General features: G+C 44.2%; 1 protein-coding gene across 2 annotated transcripts; it reads left to right on the top strand.

Moving 5' to 3' along the window:
* Positions 1-1,853: 1,853 nt before the first annotated feature.
* Positions 1,854-25,507, top strand: pcp4l1 (Purkinje cell protein 4 like 1). 2 transcript variants are annotated; one of them, XM_062964927.1, is made up of 3 exons: positions 1,854-2,011; positions 19,128-19,182; positions 22,526-25,507. In XM_062964927.1, exons 1-3 carry the CDS (start codon positions 1,991-1,993, stop codon positions 22,669-22,671), a joined length of 222 nt encoding a protein of 73 aa, XP_062820997.1. In that variant the 5' UTR covers positions 1,854-1,990; the 3' UTR covers positions 22,672-25,507. The 2 variants fall into 2 exon arrangements, with proteins under 2 accessions (XP_062820997.1, XP_008121962.1); XM_008123755.3 differs by lacking the exon at positions 1,854-2,011 and adding an exon at positions 7,390-7,559.
* Positions 25,508-27,629: the final 2,122 nt, after the last annotated feature.

Genomic DNA, 27,629 nt, shown 5'->3' with positions numbered 1-27,629 from the left:
TCCTGACAGGAAACAATCAGGGTTCCATACTTTCACTTTAACAACACAACTGTTCAATGCTAAGGCTTCCCCGTCTGTGCAGGGTTCCGTACTTCGCATTTTAACAACCCAACCGTTCAATGCTAAGGCTTCCTGCCCAATGGAACTAACTGTAGAGGAGAGTCTACTGCCGCAGACCAGGACTGCCATCGGTTGAGGTGCTATGAAGGTGGAGGCATTACTTTCATTCAACCCTCGTACTAATCCAGGTTCACCTGCAAAAAAAAAAAGGCCCGAATCTTGGAAAGAAGGAGACATTATTACAATCTACAAAGAAGATACAGATAAATCAGATGTAAAAAACTATCGACCGATATCTCTATTAAATGTGGATTACAAAATTTTCACCAACATATTGGCAAATCGATTTAAAGAATTTTTAAATACCTGGATTGGCCCTGAGCAAAAGGGATTTCTTCCGGGAAGATATATGAAAGAAAATGTAAGGTGCATACTGGATGTTATAGAATATTACGAAACGTACCACCAAAAAAGAATGAGCTTTACTATCGATTGATGCGGAAAAAGCATTGATAATTTGAATTGGACATTTGTCAAACTTTTATTTAAAGAAATTGCCATAGGACAGCAATTCTATAATGCTATAGAAGCAATTTATACTGAACAAAAAGCAAAAATCATAGTAAATGATCAATATACAAAAGAAATACAGATTAACAAATCGCCTCAAATCGCCTCAAATTTTTATCTTTGCAATGGAAATCGTAATAAGGAGCATAAGAAATGACACAGTAGAGTCTCACTTATCCAACACTCGCTTATCCAACGTTCTGGATTATCCAACACATTTTTGTAGTCAATGTTTTCAATAAATCATGATATTTTGGTGCTAAATTCGTAAATACAGTAATTACTACATAGCATTACTGCGTATTGAACTACTTTTTCTGTCAAATTTGTTGTACAACATGATGTTTTGGTGCTTAATTTGTGAATTCATAACCTAATTTGATGTTTAATAGGCTTTTCCTTAATCTCTCCTTATTATCCAACATATTCGCTTATCCAACATTCTGCCGGCCTGTTTATGTTGGATTAGTGAGACTCTACTGTAATCAATTAAACAAAAGTAGCAAATTACGAATTTAAAATGAGGGCATTCGCCGATGACCTTATTTGTATCATCGAAAACCCAAAATACCAAATTCAACAGTGGATAAAGAAAATAGAAGAATATGGATCAATGGCGGATTTTTTTACCTAAATAAGAAGAAAACACAAATTTTAACAAAAAATATATCAAAGAAAAATCAAGAAGAAATAGAGAACAAGACTGGTATTCAAATAGTAACAAAAATCAAATATTTAGGAATTTGGATATCGGGGAAAAATGCACAACTATTGAAAAATAGGTATGAAGTAAAATGGAATGAAAAAAAAGGCCAATTAAATAGTTGGCAACCCTGCGAGAGGGATGGAGCGCAGCCAAACCCATCCGTTTTTTCCCCCGGGTGCGATTAATATCCCGCTCCCCCGGCCATGAAGACCAATTTCCTCCTAATGAAACTTTGAGAAGCTTGATTAATCTTTGCGGAGCCAAGCCGATCTGTCTCTTCTCCCCGGGCTCCTCCGTCCCCATCTTTCCAGGCAGAGATGATAATGATATTGGGATCGGATGTCTTGTTTGGCACTCGCCCATCCGTCCTCTCCTCCCGCAGATCCGGACCAAAAGGAAAGCAATTAAATTGAATTTTTTTGTCTCTTTCATCTCTAGGATTCTTTGACCAATATGGCTCACGGTACAGTGGTGATGATTCGGTCCATGGAACGTCGCCTTGACATCACAGCTCATCACAGTGCTCTGCCTGGTGACATCAGCGTCCGGATGGGCTTCAGCCTTGGCTCCATCTCTGGTGGGTTCCCACCATGGACCTCTCCTTGGCCGTGACCTAGACCAGCTCGGAAGGAGGAGCCAGGCGGCGGCGACGGCATGGATCCGGCCAAGAAAAAGGTAGTCCCAAAGAACGGCGGTCTTGGTGGGTCTCGTCCAACTCCAGCATTGTATGATTCGGAGGTTGGGTGGCCATCTGTCGGGAGGGCTTTGATGGTGTCTTCCTACCTGGAAGAAGGGGGTTGGTCTGGATGACCCTTTGGGGGGTCTCTTCCAACTCTAGGATCCTATGATAGGCAACTCGTGACCCCAAGAGATGGTCGAACTGCAATTCCCATTAGGCTCGTACTTACTGTACGTGTGTTGTGTTCCAGAACTTTGTCAGTCTGGATTCGGAAGTCCCACAGTATCTTTGCGTGCTCATTTCCCAATACTTTTGCAGGTTTGTGATCCCAACAGTTCTTTGCTGCTGGGAGGTGGTACTTGAGGCATAAGTTCCAATCAGGGCCGCAGCCAGAAAAAAAATTCGGGAGGGGTTTTGAAAATTTCGGGGGGGGGGGGGGGTTGAACCCCTAGCACACACCTCTCCCCACTACAAACCTGTCAATATCTGCTTGAAATAGTGCCTGGAGGGACTCTTAATGTTTTGCGTCTCACAGACTTAGCATGGGGATTTGGTTAACCAGTTAAAATTCATGAGTAAACCAGGTTTTTTTTATAACCTGAAAAATTTCGGGGGGGGGGGGGTTGAACCCCTAAAACCGCCCCCTCGCTACAGGCCTGGTTCCAATGTATCATTTGGGCCACGTAGTTGTGCCTCTGTTTGTAGTCTGTCTGTGCGATTTTCTTACAGCAGCTGAGGATATGATCCATGGTTTCGTCGGTTTCCTTGCACAGTCTGCATTTTGGGTCATCAGCTGATTTTTCGATCTTGGCCTGAATTGCCTTTGTTCTGATGTCTTGCTCCTGGGCTGCAAGGATCAGGCCTTCTGTCTCCTTCTTCAGGGTCCCATTTGTGAGCCAGAGCCAGGTCTTCTCCTTATCAGCTTTTCCTTCAATTTTGTCAAGGAACTTTCCATGCAATGTTTTGTTGTGCCAGCTGTCAGCTCTAGTTTGTAGTGCGGTTTTCTTGTACTGGTTTTTTGTCTGCTGTGCTTTGAGGAGTTTCTGATTTTTGACTTCAATCAAAGCAGGTTCTTCCCTTTGCTTTACATCTTCTGCCAGGGCATGTTCTTCTTCTTTGACTGCTTGTTTGACTTGTAAGAGTCCTCTGCCCCCTGATCTTCGAGGCAGATACAGCCGGTCAACATCACTGCGAGGGTGCAGTGAGTGATGAATGGTCATGAGTTTTCTTGTTTTTCTGTCCAAATTGTCCAGTTCCATCTGTGTCCAGTTTATGATGCCAGCAGTATATCTTATGACAGGTATGGCCCAGGTGTTTATGGCCTTGATGGTGTTGCCTCCATTGAGCTTGCTTTTGAGAATTTTTCTGACCCTTTGTGTGTATTCTTTGCTGACCACAGTCTTCACATGTTCATGCTTGATGTTGTCCAGCTGTAATATGCCCAGATATTTATAGGCCTCTGGCTGGTGACACTTTATTGTTTGGCCATTGGGCATATTTATGCCCTCACTTTCAATGATTTTTCCCTTCTTCAATGGCACTGTCGAACATTTGTCCAAACCAAACTCCATGCTGATATCAGTGCTAAAAATTTGGACAGTGTTAGTCAGAGACTGGATTTCAGTTTCCGTTTTCCCATATAACTTCAGGTCATCCATGTACCTCAAATGTGAAATTTTGTGAGATTTCTTAGATGTTTGTTAGCCGAGATTTGTTTTTTGTATGATTGTTGACAGAGGGATCATGGCAATAATGAAAAGCAGAGGGGACAATGAGTCTCCCTGGAAAATTCCTCTCCTGGTGTTTACAGGTCCATAGCTTTCATTTCCAACAAACAGTTCAGTTTTCCAGTGCTCCATCATGTTTTCAATAACGTATTATTATTACATTTATTATTTCACTCTATTATTATTAAAAGGATACATAAGCACATTGACATTGAAGAAGATGAAAATAATGATTTAATCAGAGTTGAACAGTCATATTTTAAATTACAGTTTGATGTAAAGATTCAAAAACATTTAACCTACTGATGCCTCAATTAATGTAATTTTATTGGTATCTGTTTTTATTTCTGAAATTTACCACCCTCAGCTTATACTGGAGTCAATGTTTTCCCAGTTTTTTTGTGGTAAAATTAGGTGCCTCGGCTTATCTTCGGGTCGGCTTATACTTATATAAGGTAATCTCCGTCCGTCCCATGGTTGTTGTCTTTGGAGAGAAGAAGCCTTAGTCAGTGGGAACCAGAGATTTCTTCTCCTGGCTGCGCTTTCTCTTTTCCCAGCCAGCATGAATTTTTTATCACTTGCTTCTTCAGACTTTGAATTAAACATGAGGAGGAAATAGGGGTAAAATAAAAAAAAACACCACCTGAAAAATGAGAGCTAGAAATGGGCCAACGCTCGGCAATGGTGCAGCCTGCAACATCTAAAGCAGGTGCTTGTTGAATGACGGTGAACTACAACTCCCAAACTCAAAATCAATGCCCACCAAACCCTTCCAGTATTTTCTTTTGGTCATGGGAGTTCTGTTTGCGAAGTTTGGCTCAATTCCATTGTTGGTGGAGTTCAGAATGCTCCTTGATTGTAGGCGAACTATAAATCCCAGCAACTACAACTCCCACATGACAACCCCAGCAGGATTCAAATTTGGACATATCGGGTATTTGTGCCAAATTTGGGTCCAGTGAATGAAAATACATCCTGCATCTCGGATATTTACATTATGATACAGACCAGGAGCAAAACGACAGTGACCAAGGTGCAATGGAAATGATGTTATGAGGAACTGGATTCAGGGGTAGCGGCATTAGGAAGTTCGAGAACCACTGGAATTGTGGGAGTTGGAGTCCAAAACACCTGGAGAGCTGAAGTTTGCCCATCCGTGTAATAGATACAGTAGAGTCTCACTTATCCAAGACTCGCTTATCCAAGGTTCTGGATTATCCAACGCATTTTTGTAGTCAATGTTTTCAATCCATCGTGATGTTTTGGTGCTAAATTCGTAAATACAGTAATTACAACATACCATTACTGCGCATTGAACTACTTTTTCAGCAAATAGTGCGTGCAGAATCAAATAGGGTGGCCTTTTGCAGCTGACAGGTGGAAATTTTGTCAGCACTGATTGATTTCAAGTGCTAGTCAAGGTATTGAGTCCTAGTCAAGGTATTGTAGTCAATGTTTTCAATCCATCGTGATGTTTTGGTGCTAAATTCGTAAATACAGTAATTACAACATAACATTACTGCGCATTGAACTACTTTTTCAGCAAATAGTGCGTGCAGAATCAAATAGGGTGGCCTTTTGCAGCTGACAGATGGAAATTTTGTCAGCACCGATTGATTTCAAGTGCTAGTCAAGGTATTGAGTCCAATGCGCCGATCACCACTGGGACCACCTTGACTGGCTTGTGCCAGAGTCTTTGCAGTTCGATCTTTAGATCCTCGTATCGTGACAGCTTTTCCAGTTGCTTCTCGTTTTCTGCTTAATGTTCTTCTTATTATTATTATTACAGTATAGTCTCACTCATCCAAGCCTCGCTTATCCAAGTTTCTGGATTATCCAAGGCATTTTTATAGTCAATGTTTTCAATATATCGTGATATTTTGGTGCTAAATTTGTAAATACAGTAATTACAACATAACTTTACTGCGTATTGAACTACTTTGTTGTAAAACATGAGGTTTTGGTGCTTAATTTGTAAAACCATAACCTAATTTGATGTTTAATAGGCTTTTCCTTAATCCCTCCTTATTATCCAAGATATTCGCTTATCCAAGGTTCTGCCTGCCCGTTTAGCTTGGATAAGTGAGACTCTACTATACTTCCTATTAGGAATGACGGATTTTCAGATGGATCTAAACACGGATAAGCTTTTCACATACATGGTGACGGCAGCCAGGATATGTTTAGCCAAATTGTGGAAGACACAAGAAATTCCCTCTACAGAACAATGGCTTCTGAGACTATGAGATATTAAAAACATGGATTTATTAACACAAATATTATCACAGGACAATGCTTCAAGGCAAGAGACAAATTGGTCCAAACTGAAAGAATACATGTTTAAAGAAAATATTGAACATTTGTAAAAAAAAATATCACCCTAGGACCCAAAATGTGTTTGGGAATCTGCTGGCAAGTGTTTAGAATTGAAGAAAACATGTCTTGCTGTGCAGAGGATTTGGAAGGGAAACTTTATTTGTTTGGGGTATTGTATTTTCCTTCTTCTGTGCTTGTAGTTTATTTATATTTATTTTATTTATTGTAGTTCTTATTATTTTTCAGTTTCTTCAATCTAATCTGTTCTCTAATTTATTACACTGTCTCATACTTTTTATATACAGTAGAGTCTCATTAATCCAACATAAACGGGCCGGCAGAATGTTGGATAAGCGAATATGTTGGATAATAAGGAGGGATTAAGGAGAAGCCTATTAAACATTAAATTAGGTTATGATTTTATAAATTAAACACCAAAACATCATGTTATACAACAAATTTGACAGAAAAAGTAGTTCAATACACAGTAATGTTACGTAGTAGTTACTGTATTTACGAATTTAGCACCAAAATATCATGATGTATTGAAAACATTGACTACAAAAATGGCTTGGATTATCCAGAACGTTGGATAAGTGAGTGTTGGATAAGTGAGACTCTACTGTATATTGAAAACATTGACTAAAAAAATGCCTTGGAAAATCCAGAACCTTGGATAAGTGAGACTCTACTGTAGTTCAATGTCCAGTAATGTTTTGTTGTAATTACTGTATTTACGGATTTAGTACCAAAATATCGCGATATATTGAAAACATTGACTACAAAAATGCCTTGGATAATCCAGAACCTTGGATAAGTGAGGCTTGGATAAGTGAGACTCTACTGTAGTTCAATACGCAGTAATGTTATGTTGTAATTACTGTATTTATGAATTGGCATCAAAATATTACGGTATATTGAAAACATTGACTACAAATATGCCTTGGATAATCCAGAACCTTGGATAAGCGAGTCTCGGATAAGTGAGACTCTACTGTAGTTCAATGTGCAGTAATGTTATGTTGTAATTACTGTATTTACGAATTTAGCACCAAAATATCACAATGTATTGAATACATTGACTACAAAAAAGTGTTGGATAATCCAGAACCTTGGATAAGCGAGTCTTGGATAAGTGAGACTCTACTGTACAAGCATCACAGTGTACGTGGGAATGTGTCTGGCTGGTCGGTAGCCGTTCCAGTCGGGAATCTTCTCAGAACCTGGCTCTGGAAAGGCATCTGTTTACTACCGTCAAACCGACCGTATTAACCCAATTTGCAAATGCAGCAGAAGCTGTGCATCGCTCCCATTGGCTGCCTGCAAGCGCCACTCAAAGTGCCGGGCATCCTTTTTGAGTCCGGCAGTATGCTATCGGGATAGAGAGAGATAGAGAGAGAGAGAGAGCAAAAACAGCGGAGCCCTCGTGTGTGCGCCGAACGCATATGAGAAGAGCGCCGAGCATCGTTCTCAGAGCAGCCCAGCCATCGCCATGAGCAAGGTGAGCGGGGAAAGGGTGCCGCGATAGATGGCTCGAGGGTGACGTTTGGGTTGTGCATGGATTCGGGAATGCTCCGTCTCTCGGCGGCTTCCTCGGTGTGGCGGTGAAGCGCACCGGGGATGCCAAAAGGATGCAAAGCTGTGAAGGCTTGGCTTGCGGTGGGGAAACCTATGCGTCAGACGGAGAGACAGACTGCTGCTTAATTGTGTAATGTGGGGGAGGACGAGGGGGAGGAGGAAGGCTTCGCGGGGGGGCTTTCGGCTCTCTCATTGCGGCGTCCCATCCCGCACCTGCCTCCTTGGATTTTATTATGGGATCGAGACAGATCGGCAAGCCATATTTGGGGACGGGGACGGGGATGTCTATGTCGGGAATAATAACAACAATCATCATCATAATTTGCCGATACATGACACAGTCCTCGAAGCTTGGGAAGGGTCCGCCGTGCGGTCCGATACACTTGGGAGGGGTCCAATGTGCAAATCAAGGCACTTGAGAAGGGTCCGCTATGCAATCCGATAGACTTGGGAAGGGTCCGATAGATTTGGGAAGGGTCCGCTATGCAATCCGATAGACTTGGGAAGGGTCCGATAGATTTGGGAAGGGTCCGCTATGCAATCCGATAGACTTGGGAAGGGTCCGATAGACCCGGGAAGGGTCTGCTATGCAATCTGATAGACTTGGGAAGGGTCCGCTATGCAATCCGATACACTCGGGAAGGGTCCGATAGACTTGGGAAGGATCCGATAGACTTGGGAAGGGTCCGATAGACTTGGGAAGGGTCCGATAGACTTGGGAAGGGTCCGATAGACTTGGGAAGGGTCCAATAGACTTGGGAAGGGTCTGCTATGCAATCCGATAGACTTGGGAAGGGTCCGCTATGCAATCCAATAGACTCGGGAACGGTCTGCTATGCAATCCGATAGACTTGGGAAGGGTCTGCTATGCAATCTGATAGACTTGGGAAGGGTCAATAGACTTGGGAAGGGTCCGCTATGCAATCCGATACACTCGGGAAGGGTCCAATAGACTTGGGAAGGGTCCGATAGACTTGGGAAGGGTCCGATAGACCCGGGAAGGGTCCGCTATGCAATCCAATAGACTCGGGAACGGTCTGCTATGCAATCCGATAGACTTGGGAAGGGTCTGCTATACAATCCGATACACTCGGGAAGGGTCTGCTATGCAATCTGATAGACTTGGGAAGGGTCAATAGACTTGGGAAGGGTCCGATAGACCCAGGAAGGGTCCGACGTGGGATTTGATACACTCGGGAAGGGTCTGCTATGCAATCTGATAGACTTGGGAAGGGTCAATACACTTGGGAAGGGTCTGATAGACCCGGGAAGGGTCCGCTATGCAATCCGATAGACTCGGGAAGGGTCCGATAGACTTGGGAAGGGTCCAACGTGCGATCCGATACATCTGAGAAGGGTCTGCTATGCAATCCGATAGACTTGGGAAGGGTCCGACAGACTTGGGAAGGGTCCAACGAGCGATCCAATACATCTGAGAAGGGTCCGACAGACTTGGGAAGGGTCCAACAGTCTTGGGAAGGGTCCGACGTGGGATTTGATACACTCGGGAAGGGTCAGGTGTGCGATCTGATACACTCGGGAAGGGTCCGCTAGACTTGGGAAGGGTCCGACATGCGATCCGATACACTTGGGAAGGCTCTGATAGACTTGGGAGGGGTCCAATGTGCAATCCGATACACCTGAGAAGGGCATTTGTGCCAAATTTGGTCCGGTGAATGAAAATACATCCTGCATATCAGATATTTACATTATGATACAGAACAGGAGCAAAACGACAGTGATCCAGGTGCAATGGAAATGATGTTATGGTTGGGAGTCACCACAATATGAGGAACTGGATTCACGGGTAGCGGCATTAGGAAGTTTGCAATCCGATAGCTATGCAATCCAGTAGACTTGGGAAGGGTCCGATAGACTCGCAAAGGGTCCGACATGCGATCCGATACACCCGGAAAGGGTCCGATAGACTCGCGGAGGGTGGCCTTTTGAAGCTGACAGGTGGAAATTTTGTCAGCTCCGATTGATTTCAAGTGCTAGCCAAGGTATTTAAGCACTGAGTCCAATGTGCCGATCACCACTGGGACCACCTTGACTGGCTTGTGCCAGAGTCTTTGCAGTTCAATCTTTAGATCCTCATATCGTGACAGCGTTTCCAGTTGCTTCTCATTTTCTGCTTATTGTTCTTCTTATTGTTATTACAGTAGAGTCTCACTTATCCAAGCCTTGCTTATCCAACATTCTGGATTATCCAAGCCATTTTTGTAGTCAATGTTTTCAATATATCATGATATTTTGGTGCTAAATTTGTAAATACAGTAATTACAACATAACATTACTGCGTATTGAACTACTATTTCTGTCAAATTTGTTGTATAGCAGGATGTTTTGGTGCTTAGTTTGTAAAATCATAACCTAATTTGATGTTTAATAGGCTTTTCCTTAATCCTTCCTTATTATCCAAGATATTTGCTTATCCAAGGTTCTGCCGGCCCGTTTAGCTTGGATAAGTGAGACTCTACTGTATTATTATTATTATTATTATTATTATTATTATTATTATTATTATTATTATTATCACCATTATTACAGTAGAGTCTTGGATAAGCGAGTCTTGGATAAGTGAAACTCTACTGTATTTGAAAAACAAGATGCGTGCAGATCCCAGTCGGGTGGCCTTTTGCAGTTGGCAGATTGTGATTGTTTCAATGTCTATTGTTTCCAAATGCCGGCATGGCACCCAGTGTGCCCATCACCTGCACTGGTTTCTGCCAGAGTCTTTGAAGTTCAATCTTGAGGTCCTGAGTGCGGCTGGGTTTTTCCTGTTGTTTTTCGTCAATGCAACTGTCACCTGGGATGGCGACATCAATGATCCAAACCTTTTTCTTTTCCACCACTGTGATGTCTGGTGTGTTGTGTTCCAGAACTTTGTCAGTCTGGATTTGAAAGTCCCACAGTATCTTTGCGTGCTCATTTTCCAATATTTTTGCAGGTTTGTGATCCCACCAGTTCTTTACTGCTGGGAGGTGGTACTTGAGGCATAAGTTCCAATGAATCATTTGGGCCACATAGTTGTGCCTCTGTTTGTAGTCTGTCTGTGCAATTTTCTTACAGCAGCTGAGGATATGATCAATGGTTTCGTCAGCTTCCTTGCACAGTCTGCATTTTGGGTCATCAGCTGATTTTTCGATCTTGGCCTGAATTGCCTTTGTTCTGATGTCTTGCTCCTGGGCTGCAAGGATCAGGCTTTCTGTCTCCTTCTTCAGGGTCCCATTTGTGAGCCAGAGCCAGGTCTTCAATTATTATTATTATTATTATTATTATTATTATTATTATTATTATTATTATTATTTTATGACACAGCAAACAAGATAGATATGCTGGATTTCATATCACAAAATCACAAGTCGAACACTTCCCAAGTGTCTAGGACTGTGTGATGTATTTTCGGATGCAGATCCCAGTAGGGTGGCCTTTTGCAGCTGGCAGATTGTAATTTTGTCAATGTCTATTGTTTCCAAATGCCGGCTGAGATCTTTTGGCACGGCACCCAGTGTGCCCATCACCACTGGGACCACCTGCATTGATTTCTGCCAGAGTCTTTGAAGTTCAATCTTGAGGTCCTGATAGCGGCTGAGTTTTTTCTGTTATTATTATTATTATTATTTATATATTTATCTCCCGCTTCCTCTCTCCCAAATTGGATGGCCTTTGGGGATCCTTTCCAAGCCTAGTGGGATATGGACTTCCTTAGTGTCCAGTGGAGTCTTCTTCCGTCTCTGGGGGTTCTTTACCAGAGGCTGGATGGCCATCTGTCGGGAGGGCTTTGATGGTGCCTTCCTAAATGGCAGAATGGGGTTGGACTGGGTGGCCTTTGGGGATCCCTATAGTGGGATATAGTGGAAGATTGGGGTGAAGCGAAGAGACGAGTGTGTGCATGCCTGTGCCTTCGTGAGAGGCAAAAGGACACGACTAATCCACGAAAGCCACATTCTGGGGTTAAGCCCAGATATCTATTTCCGCCCATCTCTGCGCACTGATTAAAATGTGCCGACTTTGGACTCTTAGATCCCAATTTGGAGGAAAAAGGATCAAAGGGTCACCCTACAATGAATGGAAAGGTGTATTCTACTATAGGGATCCCCAAAGGCCATCCAGTCCAACCATATTCTGCCAGGCAGGGAGGCACCACCAAAGCTCTCCTGACAGATGGCCATCCAGCCTCTGCTTAAGAACTTCCAGAGTCGGAAGGAGATTCTACTGGACTGCATGATGTATTTTTGGAGGATGAGTGCAGATTTATTTATTTATTACAATATTTATAGCCCGCCATACTCACCCATAGGGGACTCAGGGAGGCTTACAATAAAGCACAATATAAAAATATTACAGACAATTCAATCAATTAAAATTAAATACATTAAACATCTTTTCCACCACTGATAAAAAATATACATATAAATACACAATTGGCGTCAGTAAGGTGGCCTTTGGCAGTTGAGGGATCATAATAATAACAATTATTATTATTAGAGCAGATCCCAGTAAGGTGGCCTTATATTATTATTATTATTATTATTATTATTATTATTATTATTATTATTATTATTATTATTTCATTATGACACAGCAAACAAGATAGATATGCTGGATTTTGTATCACAAAATCACAAGTCGAACACTTCCCAAGTGTCTAGGACTGTGTGATGTATTTTCGGATGATGCGCGCAGATCCCAGCAGGGTGGCCTTTTGCAGTTGGCAGATAGTAATTTTGTCAATGACTATTGTTTCTAAATGCCGGCTGAGATCTTTTGGCACGGCACCCAGTGTGCCGATCACCACCGGGACCACCTGCACTGGTTTCTGCCAGAGTCTTTGCAGTTCAATCTTGAGGTCCTGATAGTGGCTGAGTTTTTCCTCTTGTTTTTCGTCAATGCGACTGTCACCTGGGATGGCGACAGCAATGATCCAAACCTTTTTCTTTTCCACAACTGTGATGTCTGGTGTGTTGAGTTCCAGAACTTTGTCAGTCAGGAATCTTTGCGTGCTCATTTTCCAAGACTTTTGCAGGTTTGTGATCCCACCAGTTCTTTCCTGCTGGGAGGTGGTACTTGAGGCATAAGTTCCAATGAATCATTTGGGCCACATAGTTGTGCCTCTGTTTGTAGTCTGTCTGTGCGATTTTCTTACAGCAGCTGAGGATATGATCAATGGTTTCGTCGGTTTCCTTGCACAGTCTGCATTTTGGGTCATCACCTGATTTTTCAATCTTGGCCTGAATGGCCTTTGTCCTGATGTCTTGCTCCTGGGCTGCAAGGATCAGGCCTTCTGTCTCCTTCTTCAGGGTCCCATTTGTGAGCCAGAGCCAGGTCTTCTCCTTATCAGCTTTTCCTTCAATTTTGTCAAGGAACTTTCCATGCAATGTTTTGTTGTGCCAGCTGTCAGCTCTAGTTTGTAGTGCGGTTTTCTTGTACTGGTTTTTTGTCTGCTGTGCTTTGAGGAGTTTCTGATTTTTGACTTCAATCAAAGCAGGTTCTTCCCTTTGCTTGACATCTTCTGCCAGGGCATGTTCTTCTTCTTTGGCTGCTTGTTTGACTTGTAAGAGTCCTCTGCCCCCTGATCTTCTAGGCAGATATAGCCGGTCAACATCACTGCGAGGGTGAAGTGAATGATGAATGGTCATGAGTTTTCTTGTTTTTCTGTCCAAATTGTCCAGTTCCGCCTGTGTCCACTTTATAATGCCAGCAGTATATCTTATGACAGGTATGGCCCAGGTGTTTATGGCCTTGATGGTGTTGCCTCCATTGAGCTTGCTTTTGAGAATTTTTCTGACCCTTTGTGTGTATTCTTTGCTGACCACAGTCTTCACATGTTCATGCTTGATGTTGTCCAGCTGTAGTATGCCCAGATATTTATAGGCCTCTGGCTGGTGACACTTGATTGTTTGGCCATTAGGCATATTGATGCCCTCACTTTCCATGATTTTTCCCTTCTTCAATGCCACTGTCGAACATTTGTCCAAACCAAACTCCATGTTGATATCAGTGCTAAAAATTCAGACAGTGTTGGTCAGAGACTGGATTTCAGTTTCCGTTTTCCCATACAGCTTCAGGTCATCCATGTACATCAGATGTGAAATTTTGTGAGATTTCTTAGATGTTTGATAGCCGAAATTTGTTTTTTGTAAGATTGTTGACAGAGGGATCATGGCAATAATGAAAAGCAGAGGGGACAATGAGTCTCCCTGGAAAATTCCTCTTCTGATGTTGACAAGTCCATAGCTTTCATTTCCAACAAACAGTTCAGTTTTCCAGTGCTCCATCATGTTTTCAATGAAGGTGCCATTATTATTATTATTATTATTATTATTATTATTATTATTATTATTATTATTATTATTATTATTATTATTTTGACACCGCAAATGAGATGTATATGCTGGATTTCGTATCACAGAATTCCAAGTCGAACACTTTCCAAGCTTCTAGGACTGTGTGATGTGTTTGTGAGTAATGCGCGTGGATCCCAGTAAGGTGGCAATAATTTAATAACAATTAAATAATAATAATAATAATAATTCACACTTCACAAGATTGGTGGGGAAAGAAGGAGAGGAGGCCCATCCTCTCCAAGAGTTCTCATTGCACTTTAACCCTGCAAGCTCAAGGCTCAGGGGTCTCCCAGAGAGGCTCCCCAGGCCATGCACCGAAGCCATGCACCATGCGCCGCGCACTCCAGCTGCGGACCCCGTTTTGCAGAGGAGCGAGAGCCGTGTCTCCTGAAAGAGCCATCGCGGGGCCTGTGCTTAAGCAGGGCTGACAGGAGCCGTTTAGGCATGAGCAGCCGGGGCCGAGGCTCTTAATCGTGGCTAATTGGCTTAGCGAGGAGGCGGCCGGGGAGAGCCATCGCTGGTGCTCGGGGCTCGGGGTTGGGAGCTGGCACCGGCGCATGGGCTCCAGATGGGCCCCGCCGATTGCAAAGGCCTCTCCGTGCGCTCCCAGTGGGCCCTGCCAGCTCCACGCATCTCTCTATGATCCGGTTGGCTATGATCCGGTTCGTTTCCTAAATCTGATCCTCCTCCTGCAGAACAATTTGTATTTTTGCTAAGAGCTCAACTTACTTTTGGATCGTTCCCAAACCTCGTCCTCTGCGGCCAGTGTCATCCTGGCAGTGACCTCTGCATCATGCAAACCTAGAATTGGAAGGGACTGCAAGGAAGACACAATCAAAGCACAGGAAGCAGCCAGACTTTGAAGCTGCAAGGCCATTCAATGCTAATCAAGGAGGCCAATAACCCCTTTATATATGTTTTCAACTCTTACCTACTATTTTCTAAATTGCCTCTCTGAAATTCCAGCTGTGCTCCCAGGCTTTTGTTTTGCCTATCAAAAGGCTAGCAGAGCTTCATTTCCCTGCTTCCTCCTGTTCTCAACTCTGCAACATAAGAATAACCCCTCTATATATGTTTTCAACTCTTACATCACATGCGAGAAAATCAGTATTTCCACACACTATCAGGCTTTTGTTTTGCCTATCAAAGGGCTAGCAGAGAGAGACATATAAGAGAACTAAAGCTTCATTTTCCTCCTTCCTCCTGTTCTCAACTCTGCAACATAAGAATAACCCCTCTATATATGTTTTTGATTCTTACCTACTATTTTCTAAATTGCCTCTCTGAAACTCCTGCTGTGCTGCCAGGTTTTTGTTTTGCCTATCAAAAGGCTAGCAGAGAGAGAGTTATAAGAGAGCTAAAGCTTCATTTCCCCCCTTCCTCCTGTTCTCAACTCTGCAACATAAGAATAACCCCTCTATATATGTTTTCAACTCTTACATCACATGCAAGAAAATCAGCATTTCCACAAACTATCAGGCTTTTGTTTTGCCTATCAAAAGGCTAGCAGAGAGAGAGTTATAAGAGAGCTAAAGCTTCATTTCCCCCTTCCTCCTGTTCTCAACACTGCAACATAATAATGACCCTTTTATTAGTTAGCCCAGATTCTTTCCTGTCTGGAATTCCCCTGTTTTCTGAGTGTTGTTCTTTATTTACTGTCCTAATTTTAGATTTTTAAAAAAAAATACTGGTAGCCAGTATTACAGGAAGGAGGAAACCATGAACACGAACACAATCTGGCCACTAATATTGAAAAACTCTAAAATCAGGATGGTAAATAAAGAGCAACACTCAGACAAAAAGGGAATTCCAGGCAGGAAACAATCAGGGCCAGCTAACACCTACCAACAAAGGATTCCCCGGGGCTTTGAAGCTGCAAGGCCCTTCAATGATAATCAAGGTGGCCAATGGCAACATTCACTCTTGCCTCCAACAGACAAATACTTCTTTCTCCCATCTTGGATGGGCCAAATACAAAGGTTTCCCTCCTCTCTAGGCAGGAAGCAGCCAGGCTTTGAAGCTGCAATTGCATTCAGTGCTAATTGAGGTGTCCAGACCAGAAACAACCACAGGAAACTCACAGCAAGCAAGCAATTGAGTCTCTCCAAATCACAAAAGGATGCTTCGCCTTTCTTGACCCGGCACTTGCGGCCGGGAACGCTGAGCTTTGCATGGCAGGGGATTTAATTGCTGCTTCGAGGGTTTAATCACCTGCTGGGAGGCCATAAAAGAGCCAGATGCTGCAATGCTGCAGCCTCCCTGCCCCCCCCCCCTCCCCAGTGCATGCATGCATTCAGAAGCGCAGCAATGCCAGAGCAGCTCCCGCATGGAGAGCCCTAGATTGGGTTTGATGTGTGCCAGGGTTCCTTTGAAATACTTGAGATATCGGTCACCAAATTGCCTTGGCTTCTCCCACTCCTCCCACACAGTCTCATGCTCTTGATTGTTATTATTTTATTATGACACAGCAAACAAGATAGATATGCTGGATTTCTTATCACAAAATCACAAGTCGAACACTTCCCAAGCGTTTAGGACTGTGTGATTTATTTTCGGATGATGCATGCAGATCCCAGTAGGGTGGCCTTTTGCAGTTGGCAGATCATGATTTTGTCAATGTCTATTGTTTCCAAATGCCAGCTGAGATCTTTTGGCACGGCACCCAGTGTGCCCATCACCACCGGGACCACCTGCACTGGTTTCTGCCAGAGTCTTTGCAGTTCAATCTTGAGGTCCTGAGTTTTTCCTGTTGTTTTTCGTCAATGTGACTGTCACCTCGGATGGCGACATCAATGATCCAAACCTTTTTCTTTTCCACAACTGTGATGTCTGGTGTGTTGTGTTCCAGAACTATGTCAGTCAGGAATCTTTGCGTGCTCATTTTCCAAGACTTTTGCAGATTTGTGATCCCACCAGTTCTTTGCTGCTGGGAGGTGGTACTTCAGGCATAAGTTCCAATGAATCATTTGGGCCACATAGTTGTGCCTCTGTTTGTAGTATGTCTGTGTGATTTTCTTACAGCAGCTGAGGATATGATCAATGGTTTCGTCGGTTTCCTTGCACAGTCTGCATTTTGGGTCATCAGCTGATTTTTCGATCTTGGCCTGAATTGCCTTTGTCCTGATGTCTTGCTCCTGGGCTGCAAGGATCAGGCCTTCTGTCTCCTTCTTCAGGGTCCCATTCATGAGCCAGAACCAGGTCTTCTCCTTATCAGCTTTTCCTTCAATTTTGTCAAGGAACTTTCCGTGCAATGTTTTGTTGTGCCAGCTGTCAGCTCTAGTTTGTAGTGCGGTTTTCTTGTACTGGTTTTTTGTCTGGTGTGCTTTGGGGAGTTTCTGATTTTTGACTTCAATCAAAGCAGGTTCTTCACTTTGCTTTACATCTTCTGCCAGGGCATGTTCTTCTTCTTTGACTGCTTGTTTTACTTGTAAGAGTCCTCTGTCCCCTGATCTTCTAGGCAGATATAGCCGGTCAACATCACTGTGTTGCAGTGAATGATGAATGGTCGTGCAGTGAATGATGAATGGTCATGAGTTTTCTTGTTTTTCTGTCCAAATTGTCCAGTTCTGCCTGTGTCCAGTTTATGATGCCAGCAGTATATCTTATGACAGGTATGGCCCAGGTGTTTATGGCCCTGATGGTGTTGCCTCTATTGAGCTTGCTATTATTGTTGTTGTTGTTGTTGTTGGCTTCTTTGAGGGCTCCCAGGCAAGAGATTGCTGCCACTCAAATGGTCTTGTCTGATGCACAGAAACCACATCCAATGTAGCAGGGTGCTGGGAGAGGAAGTGGGCAGGGCCATGCAAATTCCACACCAATGGAGAGAGTCAGAAACACTGTGGTGCCTGTGGTGGAGGAGAAACAGAAAATCTAGGATGGAATTGTTCTCGTAGGAAATTTGGGTTGTGGGCAGGATGGTGTTTGTGGAGGACACTGGCAGGGCTCTTGGACATGTTCACAGCGTTCGCTATAACCTGTAATATCATTGTAGGGAAGGCCATCGGTGTCTCCTGAACTGTGGGAGTTAAAGCTAATTGAGGAAGTAGGAGCTTGTCTGTGGAAATGGACATTCCAGCTACACACATAATACATATTTTGATATTTTTATTGCATGTAGAGACCAAAAGGTTGCCAGGATTGAATCCAGGAAGCGGGGTGAGCTCTCGCTATTAGCCCCAGGTTCTGCCAACCTAGCAGTTCAAAAACATGCAATGCGAGTAGATCAATAGATACTGCTTTGGTAGGAAGGTAACATTGGCACTCCATTCAGTCATGCTGGCAGGGCCGGCCCAAGGTAATTTTCAAGTGTAGGCGAACAGAATTTTGGCGCCCCCCCCCCAAACCAATCACTGACAAAAGTGTTGGATAAGTGAAAATGTTGGATAATAAGGACGGATTAAGGAAAAGCCTAAATAAAGAACAACACTCTGAAAACGGGAAATCCAGACAGGAAACAATCAGGGCCAGCTAACACCTCCCAACCAAGGATGCCCCCAGGGAGGAAGCAGGCAGGCTTTGAATCTGCAAGGTTATTAAATGCTAACCAAGCCGGCCAACTGCAACATTCACACTAGCCTCAAACAGACAAGAGCTCTTTCTCCCACCCTGGACTTTCCACAGATATATAAACCCCACTTCCCTAGCTTCCAACAGACCTCAGAACCTCTGAGGATGCCTGCCATAGATGTGGGTGAAACGTCAGGAGAGAATGCTTCTGGAACATGGCCAGGCAGCCTGGAGACCTGGCCTCGAGGGCGAAGGTCAGAACAGGCTGTGCCTGGGCGGAGGCGACGCCTGGGCGGAGTTGCCTCAACAGCGCCCCACAGAGGATGGCGCCTCAGGCAACCACCTAGCTCGCCTAATGGTTAAACCGTCCCTGCATGCTGGCCATATGACCTTGGATGCTTCCCCATCGCTGTACATGACACATCCTCCCTATAGATAAAGTTTCTCTCTTCCCCTGGCAGCTGTCTGGCAAACATCTCCTCTGCGTGACATTGGCGAGTGGATAGGACGCGCCGGGACATCGGACTGAGTGACGGGAGCCCAGAGGCAGGCTGGAGACTGGTCCAAAAGAAGCATGTTTTTAATGAGTGTCCCTTTCTCTCTCTCCTCCTTTTCCCCAACGCCCCCCTCTGCAGCTCAGTCCCAATGAGACTCCGTCCCCCAGTGAGATTCCTGGCCAGGAGGGGAAAGGTGAGTGTAAGACCGCCGGCCTTCGCAGGCAAAATATTAAAGATGTGCACGAAAATTTGTGCAAACTTTGGCCGTCCAGGTATTCCCACCAGCTGTTAGGAAATGTGGGAGGTGAAGTCCAAAACACCTGAAGGGAGTGCCCATATCTGCCGTATATGTTTTATCACCATGACCTATTTCTGGGTAGCATAATGTTGTCAAAAAGACCCATAGATGGGAACCTCTGTATTCTGATATAACAGGTTCAATATGTGGACAACATCCTTCAGTATATAGACGACTGGCTCATAGCAGCCGGCATATGCAAACTTCGGCCATCCAGGCCAGCATGTGTAAACTTTGGCCGTCCAGTTAGATTGTGAGTCACGGTGTGATCTCGGGAAAGTCACATTCTCGCAAGTGTGAATGTTGCCATTGGCCACCTTGATTATCATTTAAGGGCCTTGCAGCTTCAAAGCCTTGGGGAATCCTTTGTTGGTAGGTGTTAGCTGGCCCTGATTATTTCCTGCCTGGAATTCCCTTGTCGTCTGAGTATTGCTCTTTATTTACAGTCCTGATTTTAGAGTTTTCAGTATTGGTGGCCAGATTTTGTTCGTTTTCATGGTTTCCTCCTTTCTGTAATACTGGCTACCAGTATTTAAAATAATCTAAAATTAGGACAGTAAATAAAGAACAACACTCAGAAAACTGGGGAATCCCAGACAGGAAACAATCTGGGCTAACTAATAAAAGGGTTATTATTATTATGTTGCAGTGTTGAGAACAGGAGGGAGGGGGAAATGAAGCTTTAGTTCTCTTATATGTCTCTCTCTGCTAGCCTTTTGATAGGCAAAATTGTGGGAGTTGAAGACCAAAACACCTGAAGGGAGTGCTCATATCTGCCATATATCTTTTTTATCACCACGACCTATTTCCGGGTAGTATAAGGTCAGCGAAAAGACCCATAGATGGAAACCTCTGTATTCTGATATATCAGGTTCAATATGTGGACGACATCCTTCACTATATAGACGATTGGCTCATAGCAGCCGGTATGTGCAAACTTTGACAGTCCAGGCATTCCTACTGGCTGTTGGGAATTGTGGGAGTTGAAGTCCAAAATATCTGAAGGGAGTGCCCATATCTGCCGTATATCTGTTTTATCACCACGACCTATTTCCGGGTAGTATAAGGTCAGCGAAAAGACCCATATGGAAACCTCTGCATTCTGATAGACCAGGTTCAATATATGGACGACATCCTTCAGTATATAGACGACTGGCTCATAGCAGCCGGCATGTGCAAACTTCGGCCGTCCAGGTATTCCTACCAGCAACAGGAATTGTTGGAGTTGGAGTCCAAAATACCAGGAGGGCCAAAGTTTGCCCATGCCTGCTCTGGACCATCACTCAGCAATGGTATGTTGGGCTGTGTCTCGAAAGATGCTCAAGTTCTGGTACCCATCATTAATGGGTAGTTTATTACCGCATGACTGATAGAAATGAAAGTTGACAAGGTCCGACCCAGGGCACTCAATGCCACTTGGGCAAATTGCAGTAATGAGAATGCAGCTCGCAATTAGCGGGCGGAAGCCCTGCACGGGGACGGGGAAAGGCCCCTCTGCAGATTCCCCTTTGGTGGGTACCCTATCCCACTCCACTGCGAGTGACGTGCTCGACGCTCGGCAACAACAAAGCAAGCCACCGTCCTCTGTCTCTCCTTTGTTCCTTCTCTGAAGAGTTCCTTGACGTTGTAATGGGGCAATTTGTGCAGCTGCAGAGTTGGAAGACGAAGGGATCAGCCGCCCGCTGATTGACAAGCGGGAAGTTTCAGTGTTTGCTCCTACACGGGAGCCTAGCAATTACGAGAGGAACAAGGGCAAATAGGATTTAAGAACCATTTGTCCTCCCTGTAATAATAATACAAAAATCTTCCCCTAACCTGAAATGTTCCTAGCAGGAGACAGAGATCTGTGTGCGCAAATTGCCTCCTTTTTGGCATTATGTGGGAGTGACTATTAAAGTGCAAGGATCCTCTTTATCTGTTGCTGGCTTGAATGTACTGAGATGGTTCCCATTTGAGATGGTTTCCAATTCTGGGGAAAGAGGACCAAATCTCGCAGACAAATGCTGGAAATCTATAGGGGCAACGTGCTCGGATCCCACCTATTAATGGTTGCTTAGGAACCTCAAGGGTTGTGATGCTTTCGGTCCTTGTAGGGATGGCAGATCCATCACCGCAGCTCTCCGTTTCTGGTTGCTAAGCTACCCGTTGTGTGCGCTGCCCTGTCCACCCCTAATTCTGGAGATGCCACAAAACCCAGGACTTTCGCAGCATCTGCTCAGATAAATCCGGTGGCTTTGGATTCTGGCACAGAAAGCCGAGTATACGTGCGAGTCTCTTGCCGCATAGACAAAATTGCCATATTATTTTCACGTGTAAGAGCCTGAATGGTGTTGCGATGTGAGCATTGGATTGTGAGTCATGGTGTGATCTTGGGAAAGTCACATTCTCGCAAGTGTGAATGTTGCTATTGGCCACCTTGATTAGCATCGAAGGGCCTTGCAGCTTAAAAAGCCTGAGGGAATCCTTTGTTGGTAGGTGTTAGCTGGCCCCGATTGTTTCCTGCCTGGGATTCCCTTGTCGTCTGAGTGTTGCTCTTTATTTACAGTCCTGATTTTAGAGTTTTCAATATTGGTGGCCAGATTTTGTTCGTTTTCATGGTTTCCGCCTTTCTGTAATACTGGCTACCAGTATTTAAAATAATCTAAAATTAGGACAGTAAATAAAGAAGAACACTCAGAAAACAGGGAAATTCCAGACAGGAAACAATCTGGGCTAACTAACAGGAGGGAGGGGGAAATGAAGCTTTAGTTCTCTTATAACTCTCTCTCTGCTAGCCTTTTGATAGGCAAAACAAAAGCCTGGCAGCACAGCAGGAGTTTAGAAAATAGTAGGTAAGAGTTGAAAACATATATAGAGGGGTTATTCTTATGTTGCAGAGTTGAGAACAGGAAGAAGGGGGGAAATGAAGCTTTAGTTCTCTTATATGTCTCTCTCTGCTAGCCTTTTGATAGGCAAAACAAAAGCCTGGCAGCACAGCAGGTGTTTCAGAGAGGCAATTTAGAAAATAGTAGGTAAGAGTTGAAAACATATATAGAGGGGTTATTCTTATGTTGCAGAGTTGAGAACAGGAGGAAGGGGGGAAATGAAGCTTTAGTTCTCTTATATGTCTCTCTCTGCTAGCCTTTTGATAGGCAAAACAAAAGCCTGATAGTGTGTGGAAATGCTGATTTTCTTGCATGTGATGACGTCCTTTGATCCTCCTGTCTTTCATGACCACGCCAACTGCTTCTCCCCACAGATAAACCCGGGACTGCCAAGAAGGTGGAAGCCGAAGAGGAGGAAATAGACATTGACCTGAACGCCCCCGAGACCGAGAAGGCTGCGCTCGCCATCCAGGGCAAATTCCGGCGCTTCCAGAAGCGGAAAAAGGACCCCAGCTCCTGAGCGTGCCGCGATGCCGAGCCTACCTCTCTGCTCCGCTCTCTCCTCCTTTCCCGGCAACCCACCCCTCCTCCTTGCCCCAAACACTCCTCGCAAAGCCTGGCTCACTCAATATCGTCGTATCTGCCCCTGTTAAGCGGGACTCGTCGTCTCTTTTGGCTCCCTCCTTTTTGCACGTACCATATCTTACTCAAAGCAGGGACCGGGGTGGGTTTTTTGGTGGGCGGGCAAGGGCTGGAGAGGGGGAAACAACCAACCAAGAGGGCTTCTTTAGAGCTCGTGCACATCCCGAACCCCACACCCACCCCTTGGATCCCCAATAGCCATGATAAAGCAGCGCAGCGTTGTCCTTTGGAGAAAGCCATCGATGCTTTGGGGAACGTGGTGGCCTTAGGGCAGGTGGGAGAGGTCGGGGAACCGCTGCTAGATTTCCCGTATTTTTTTGAAATGTCTGCACTTTGAACACTGGCCGACCCCTTAAGGGTGGCTTTACGGGTCAGTTCATGCTTCTGCGCATCCTTAGCCAATTAAACCGGGCGCTCGACACAATTGCGATAAGACTCGCATTTTCTCATGACGTTTCACCCACATCTGTGGCAGGCCTCCTCAGAGGTTGTGAGGACTGTTGGAAACTAGGCAAGAGGAGATTGAGAAGTATCTCCTTGGGTTGTGTGAGTTTTCTACGCTGTCTGGCCACATTCCAGAAGCATTATCTCCTGACGTTTCGCCCACATCTATAGCAGGCATCCTCAGAGGTTGTGAGGACTGTTGGAAACTAGGCAAGTGGAGAAGTATCTCCTTGGGGTGTTGTGAGTTTTCCACGCTGTCTGGCCACGTTCCAGAAGCACTCTCTCCTGACGTTTTACCCACATCTATAGCAGGCATCCTCAGAGGTTGTGAGGACTGTTGGAAACTAATCAAGTGGAGAAGTATCGCCTTGGGTTGTGTGAGTTTTCCAGGCTGTCTGGCCACGTTCAGGAAGCATTCTCTCCTGACGTTTCGCCCACCTCTATGGCAGGCATCCTCAGAGGTCGCATCCTCTGCTGCGTGCAAACGTTGCGAGCGGACGAGTCATTTCCACTCGACATGTGTTCATCGTAAATGAACTTGCCATGTCATGCATTAAATTCGAGATGGACAATCCCGCCCAGCGGACTATTTTCGTGACTCGTTTGGCAAGGGCTTGACCGCCGGCTCGTGAAATTTGACAATATCCCGTTATTGCCGGTTGGTTTCACCGGGCTTTGGTGCTGCTTGTGTTTCTTAAAGGTCCAAACCAAAAAAAATCTCATCTGAAAATGACATCTAAGACCCCCCATCTCCACCACCATATAATGCAAGTCGAAACTGCATTATATGGTCAGTGTGGACTCATTGGATGCAGTAAACTTGCATCCAACGAGTATATAAATAAAGTATTATTATTACTATTACTATTATAATAATTATTATTTGAAACACAACAAGTTGAGTCCACAGCAGACACTCTGCTGGCTATTATTATTATTATTATTATTATTATTATTACTATTATTATTTGAAACACAACAAGTTGAGTCCACAGCAGAGACTCTGCTGGCTATTATTATTATTATTATTATTATTATTATTATTATTATTTGAAACACAACAAGTTGAGTCCACAGCAGACAATCTGCTGGCTATTATTATTATTATTATTATTATTATTATTACTACTACTATTATTATTATTATTTGAAACACAACAAGTTGAGTCCACAGCAGACACTCTGCTGGCTATTATTATTATTATTATTATTATTATTAAAATTATTATTATTATTATTATTATTATTATTATTATTATTATTATTATTATTATTTGAAACACAACAAGTTGAGTCCACAGCAGACACTCTGCTGGCTATTATTATTATTACTATTACTATTACTATTACTATTATTATTATTATTATTTGAAACACAACAAGTTGAGTCCACAGCAGACACTCTGCTAGCTATTATTATTATTATTATTATTATTATTATTATTATTATTATTATTATTTCATTATGACACAGCAAACAACATTATTATTATTATTGTATGACACAGCAAACAAGATAGATATGCTGGATTTCATTTCACAAAATCACAAGTCGAACACTTCCCAAGTGTCTAGGACTGTGTGATGTATTTTCGGATGATGTGTGCAGATCCCAGTAGGGTGGCCTTTTGCAGTTGGCAGATCGTTATTATTATTATTATTATTATTATTATTATTATTATTATTATTACTATTATTACACTAGCCTTATAGTGCCGCTCCAAATTACATTATACATGGCAGTGTACATGAGCCATTCGTTTTCTGATATCTGAACCTGGAAGTCTAATTCTTGCAAGTTATATTTTTTGGGTTGCTGTGACTTTTCTGGGCGGTCTGGCCCTGTTCCAGAAGCATTCTCTCCTGTCATTTTGCCCAGACATACCTATACACGACTTGCTTAGCTTTCCAACAGACCTCACAACCTCTAAGGTCTGCCATTCCTTAAGTATTCGATCCTGAAACCGATATGTTAGAGATCCCGAAATCACTGCTATTTTTAAACGCCAAGATCGAAGCCCGTCCTCGGGTGTCACACCAATGGGAGAGGGCACTGCTGCCGGCACCCTGTTTTGAGCCAAAGGTGCACCAGATCCTTCTTTGCTGAAGGTCGGCGCCGCAGAGATCCGAACCGTTCTTGGCTCCGTCACCTTCATCCCGCGGCGCGGCTTCACCCAGAATGGCGAGCGGCATCACTGTGTGGCGCAGGCAAAGCCACTCGAGGATTGACTCTTTCCGCATGTCAATAAAATAATAATAATCAGGGAAAACGGCTTCTCAAGGTTATCATTGTGTTCTCTCTCCCTCTCTCGAACATTGAATAGGGAAACAGATAGTGTATGCCGTGACTGTAACATTTCCAAAATGTTCATCCTAGATTTTGCTCATTTCCTCCACCACAGACACCCCAGTTATAGTGAGCACCGTGAGCATGTCCAAGAGCCCTGCCAATGTCCTCCACAAACACCACCCAAGGAAAGGCTTTCCTATGGGGACAATTTCCTCCTAGATTTCCTATTTTTCCTCCACCACAGACACCCCAGTTATAGTGAGCGCCGTGAACATCTCCAAGAGCCCTGCCAATGTCTTCCACAAACACCATCCTGCCCACCACCCAAGGAAAGGCTTTCCTACGGGGACAATTTCCTCCTAGATTTCCTGTTTTTCCTCCACCACAGACACCCCAGTTATAGTTAGCGCCATGAACATGTCCAAGAGCCCTGCCAATGTCCTCCACAAACACCACCCAGGGGAAAGCTTTCCTACAGAAACAATTTCCTCCTAGATTTCCTGTTTTTCCTCCACCACAGACACCCCAGTTATAGTGAGCACCGTGAACATCTCCAAGAGCCCTGCCAATGTCTTCCACAAACACCATCCTGCCCATCACCCAAGTCAAGGCTTTCATTCGTGGATGATTCCATCCTAGATTTCATGTATTTCCTCCACCCCAGTTATAGAGAGCGCCATGAACATGTCCAAGAGCCCTGCCAATGTCCTCCACAAACACCATCCTGCCCACCCCCCAAGTCAAGGCTTTCATTCGTGGATAATTCCCTCCTAGATTTCATGTATTTCCTCCACCACAGACACCCCAGTTATAGAAAGCGCCATGAGCATGCCCAAGAGCCCTGCCAATGTCCTCCACAAACACCACCCAAGGGAGAGTTTTGCTACGGAGACAATTTCCTCCTAGATTTCCCGTTTTTCCTCCACCACAGACACCCCAGTGATAGTGAGCACCGTGAACATGTCCAAGAGCCCTGCCAATGTCCTCCACAAACACCATCGTGCCCACCACCCAAGGGAAAGCTTTCATTCAGGGACATTTTCATCCTAGATTTTCTATTTTTCCTCCACCACAGACACCCCAGTGTTTCTTACATTTTCCATTGGTTTGGTTGTAGTTCAACCACAACCTTATGCATTTGGTACACTTTAAAAAATTAACTTTTTCAAATAACCTGGGCCATGCTGGGTACCCAGGATAGTACAAATAATAACTCAGACCAACTCAGCCATGATATGCATTATTTGGAAGTGGATATCAGACCAAGTTGGTGCCTTTGAGGGCCGTCACTCATCGCCGGGCAGTTCAGCACGAGATGCTCGATATGCGGCAAGAGAGGCACGAAGGCAAGCAATTGGCCTGCCGTTCCAGCCTCCTCGGGGACCTATCCCTGCCTCCAAACACATGCCTTGCCAAACCCCGAACCCCGCCGCCAATCTGCTCCTGCAGATGGATATTTCCACTCAGAAGAATACAAACATCAAAATATTGTCAGGGACCACCTGGTGCACTCATCGGGCGGCGAGCCATTTCGCAAAGCACGCAAACCCCCGGAATATATGGGAGCATATGGTGCTCCCTCGAGAATTTTGCACCGACATGGAAGATAAAACATTCAAACTGGAAAATAAACAAGGATGTCGGAATGGTATGTTCAACAAGTTGGGAATAATAATAATAATAATAATAATAATAATAATAATAATAATAATAACAACAATCAGCTGATGACCCAAAATGCAGACTGTGCAAGGAAACCGACGAAACCATTGATCATCTCCTCAGCTGCTGTAAGAAAATAGCACAGACAGACTACAAACAGAGGCACAACTGTGTGGCCCAAATGATCCATTAGAATTTATGCCTCAAGTACCACCTCCCAGCAGCAAAGAACTGGTGGGATCACAAACCTGCAAAAGTATTGGAAAATGAGCACGGAAAGATACTGTGGGACTTCCGACTCCAGACTGACAAAGTTCTGGAACACGACACACCAGACATCACAGTTGTGGAAAAGAAAAAGGTTTGGATCATTGATGTTGCCATCCCAGGTGACAGTCGCATTGACGAAAAACAACAGGAAAAACTCAGCCGCTCTCAGG

Source organism: Anolis carolinensis, unplaced genomic scaffold, assembly GCF_035594765.1.
Source record: "Anolis carolinensis isolate JA03-04 unplaced genomic scaffold, rAnoCar3.1.pri scaffold_14, whole genome shotgun sequence".
Classification (NCBI taxonomy): Eukaryota; Metazoa; Chordata; class Lepidosauria; order Squamata; family Dactyloidae; genus Anolis; species Anolis carolinensis.
Note: the sequence above shows the minus strand (reverse complement) of the source record. Positions and strands in the feature narration are given on the sequence as shown.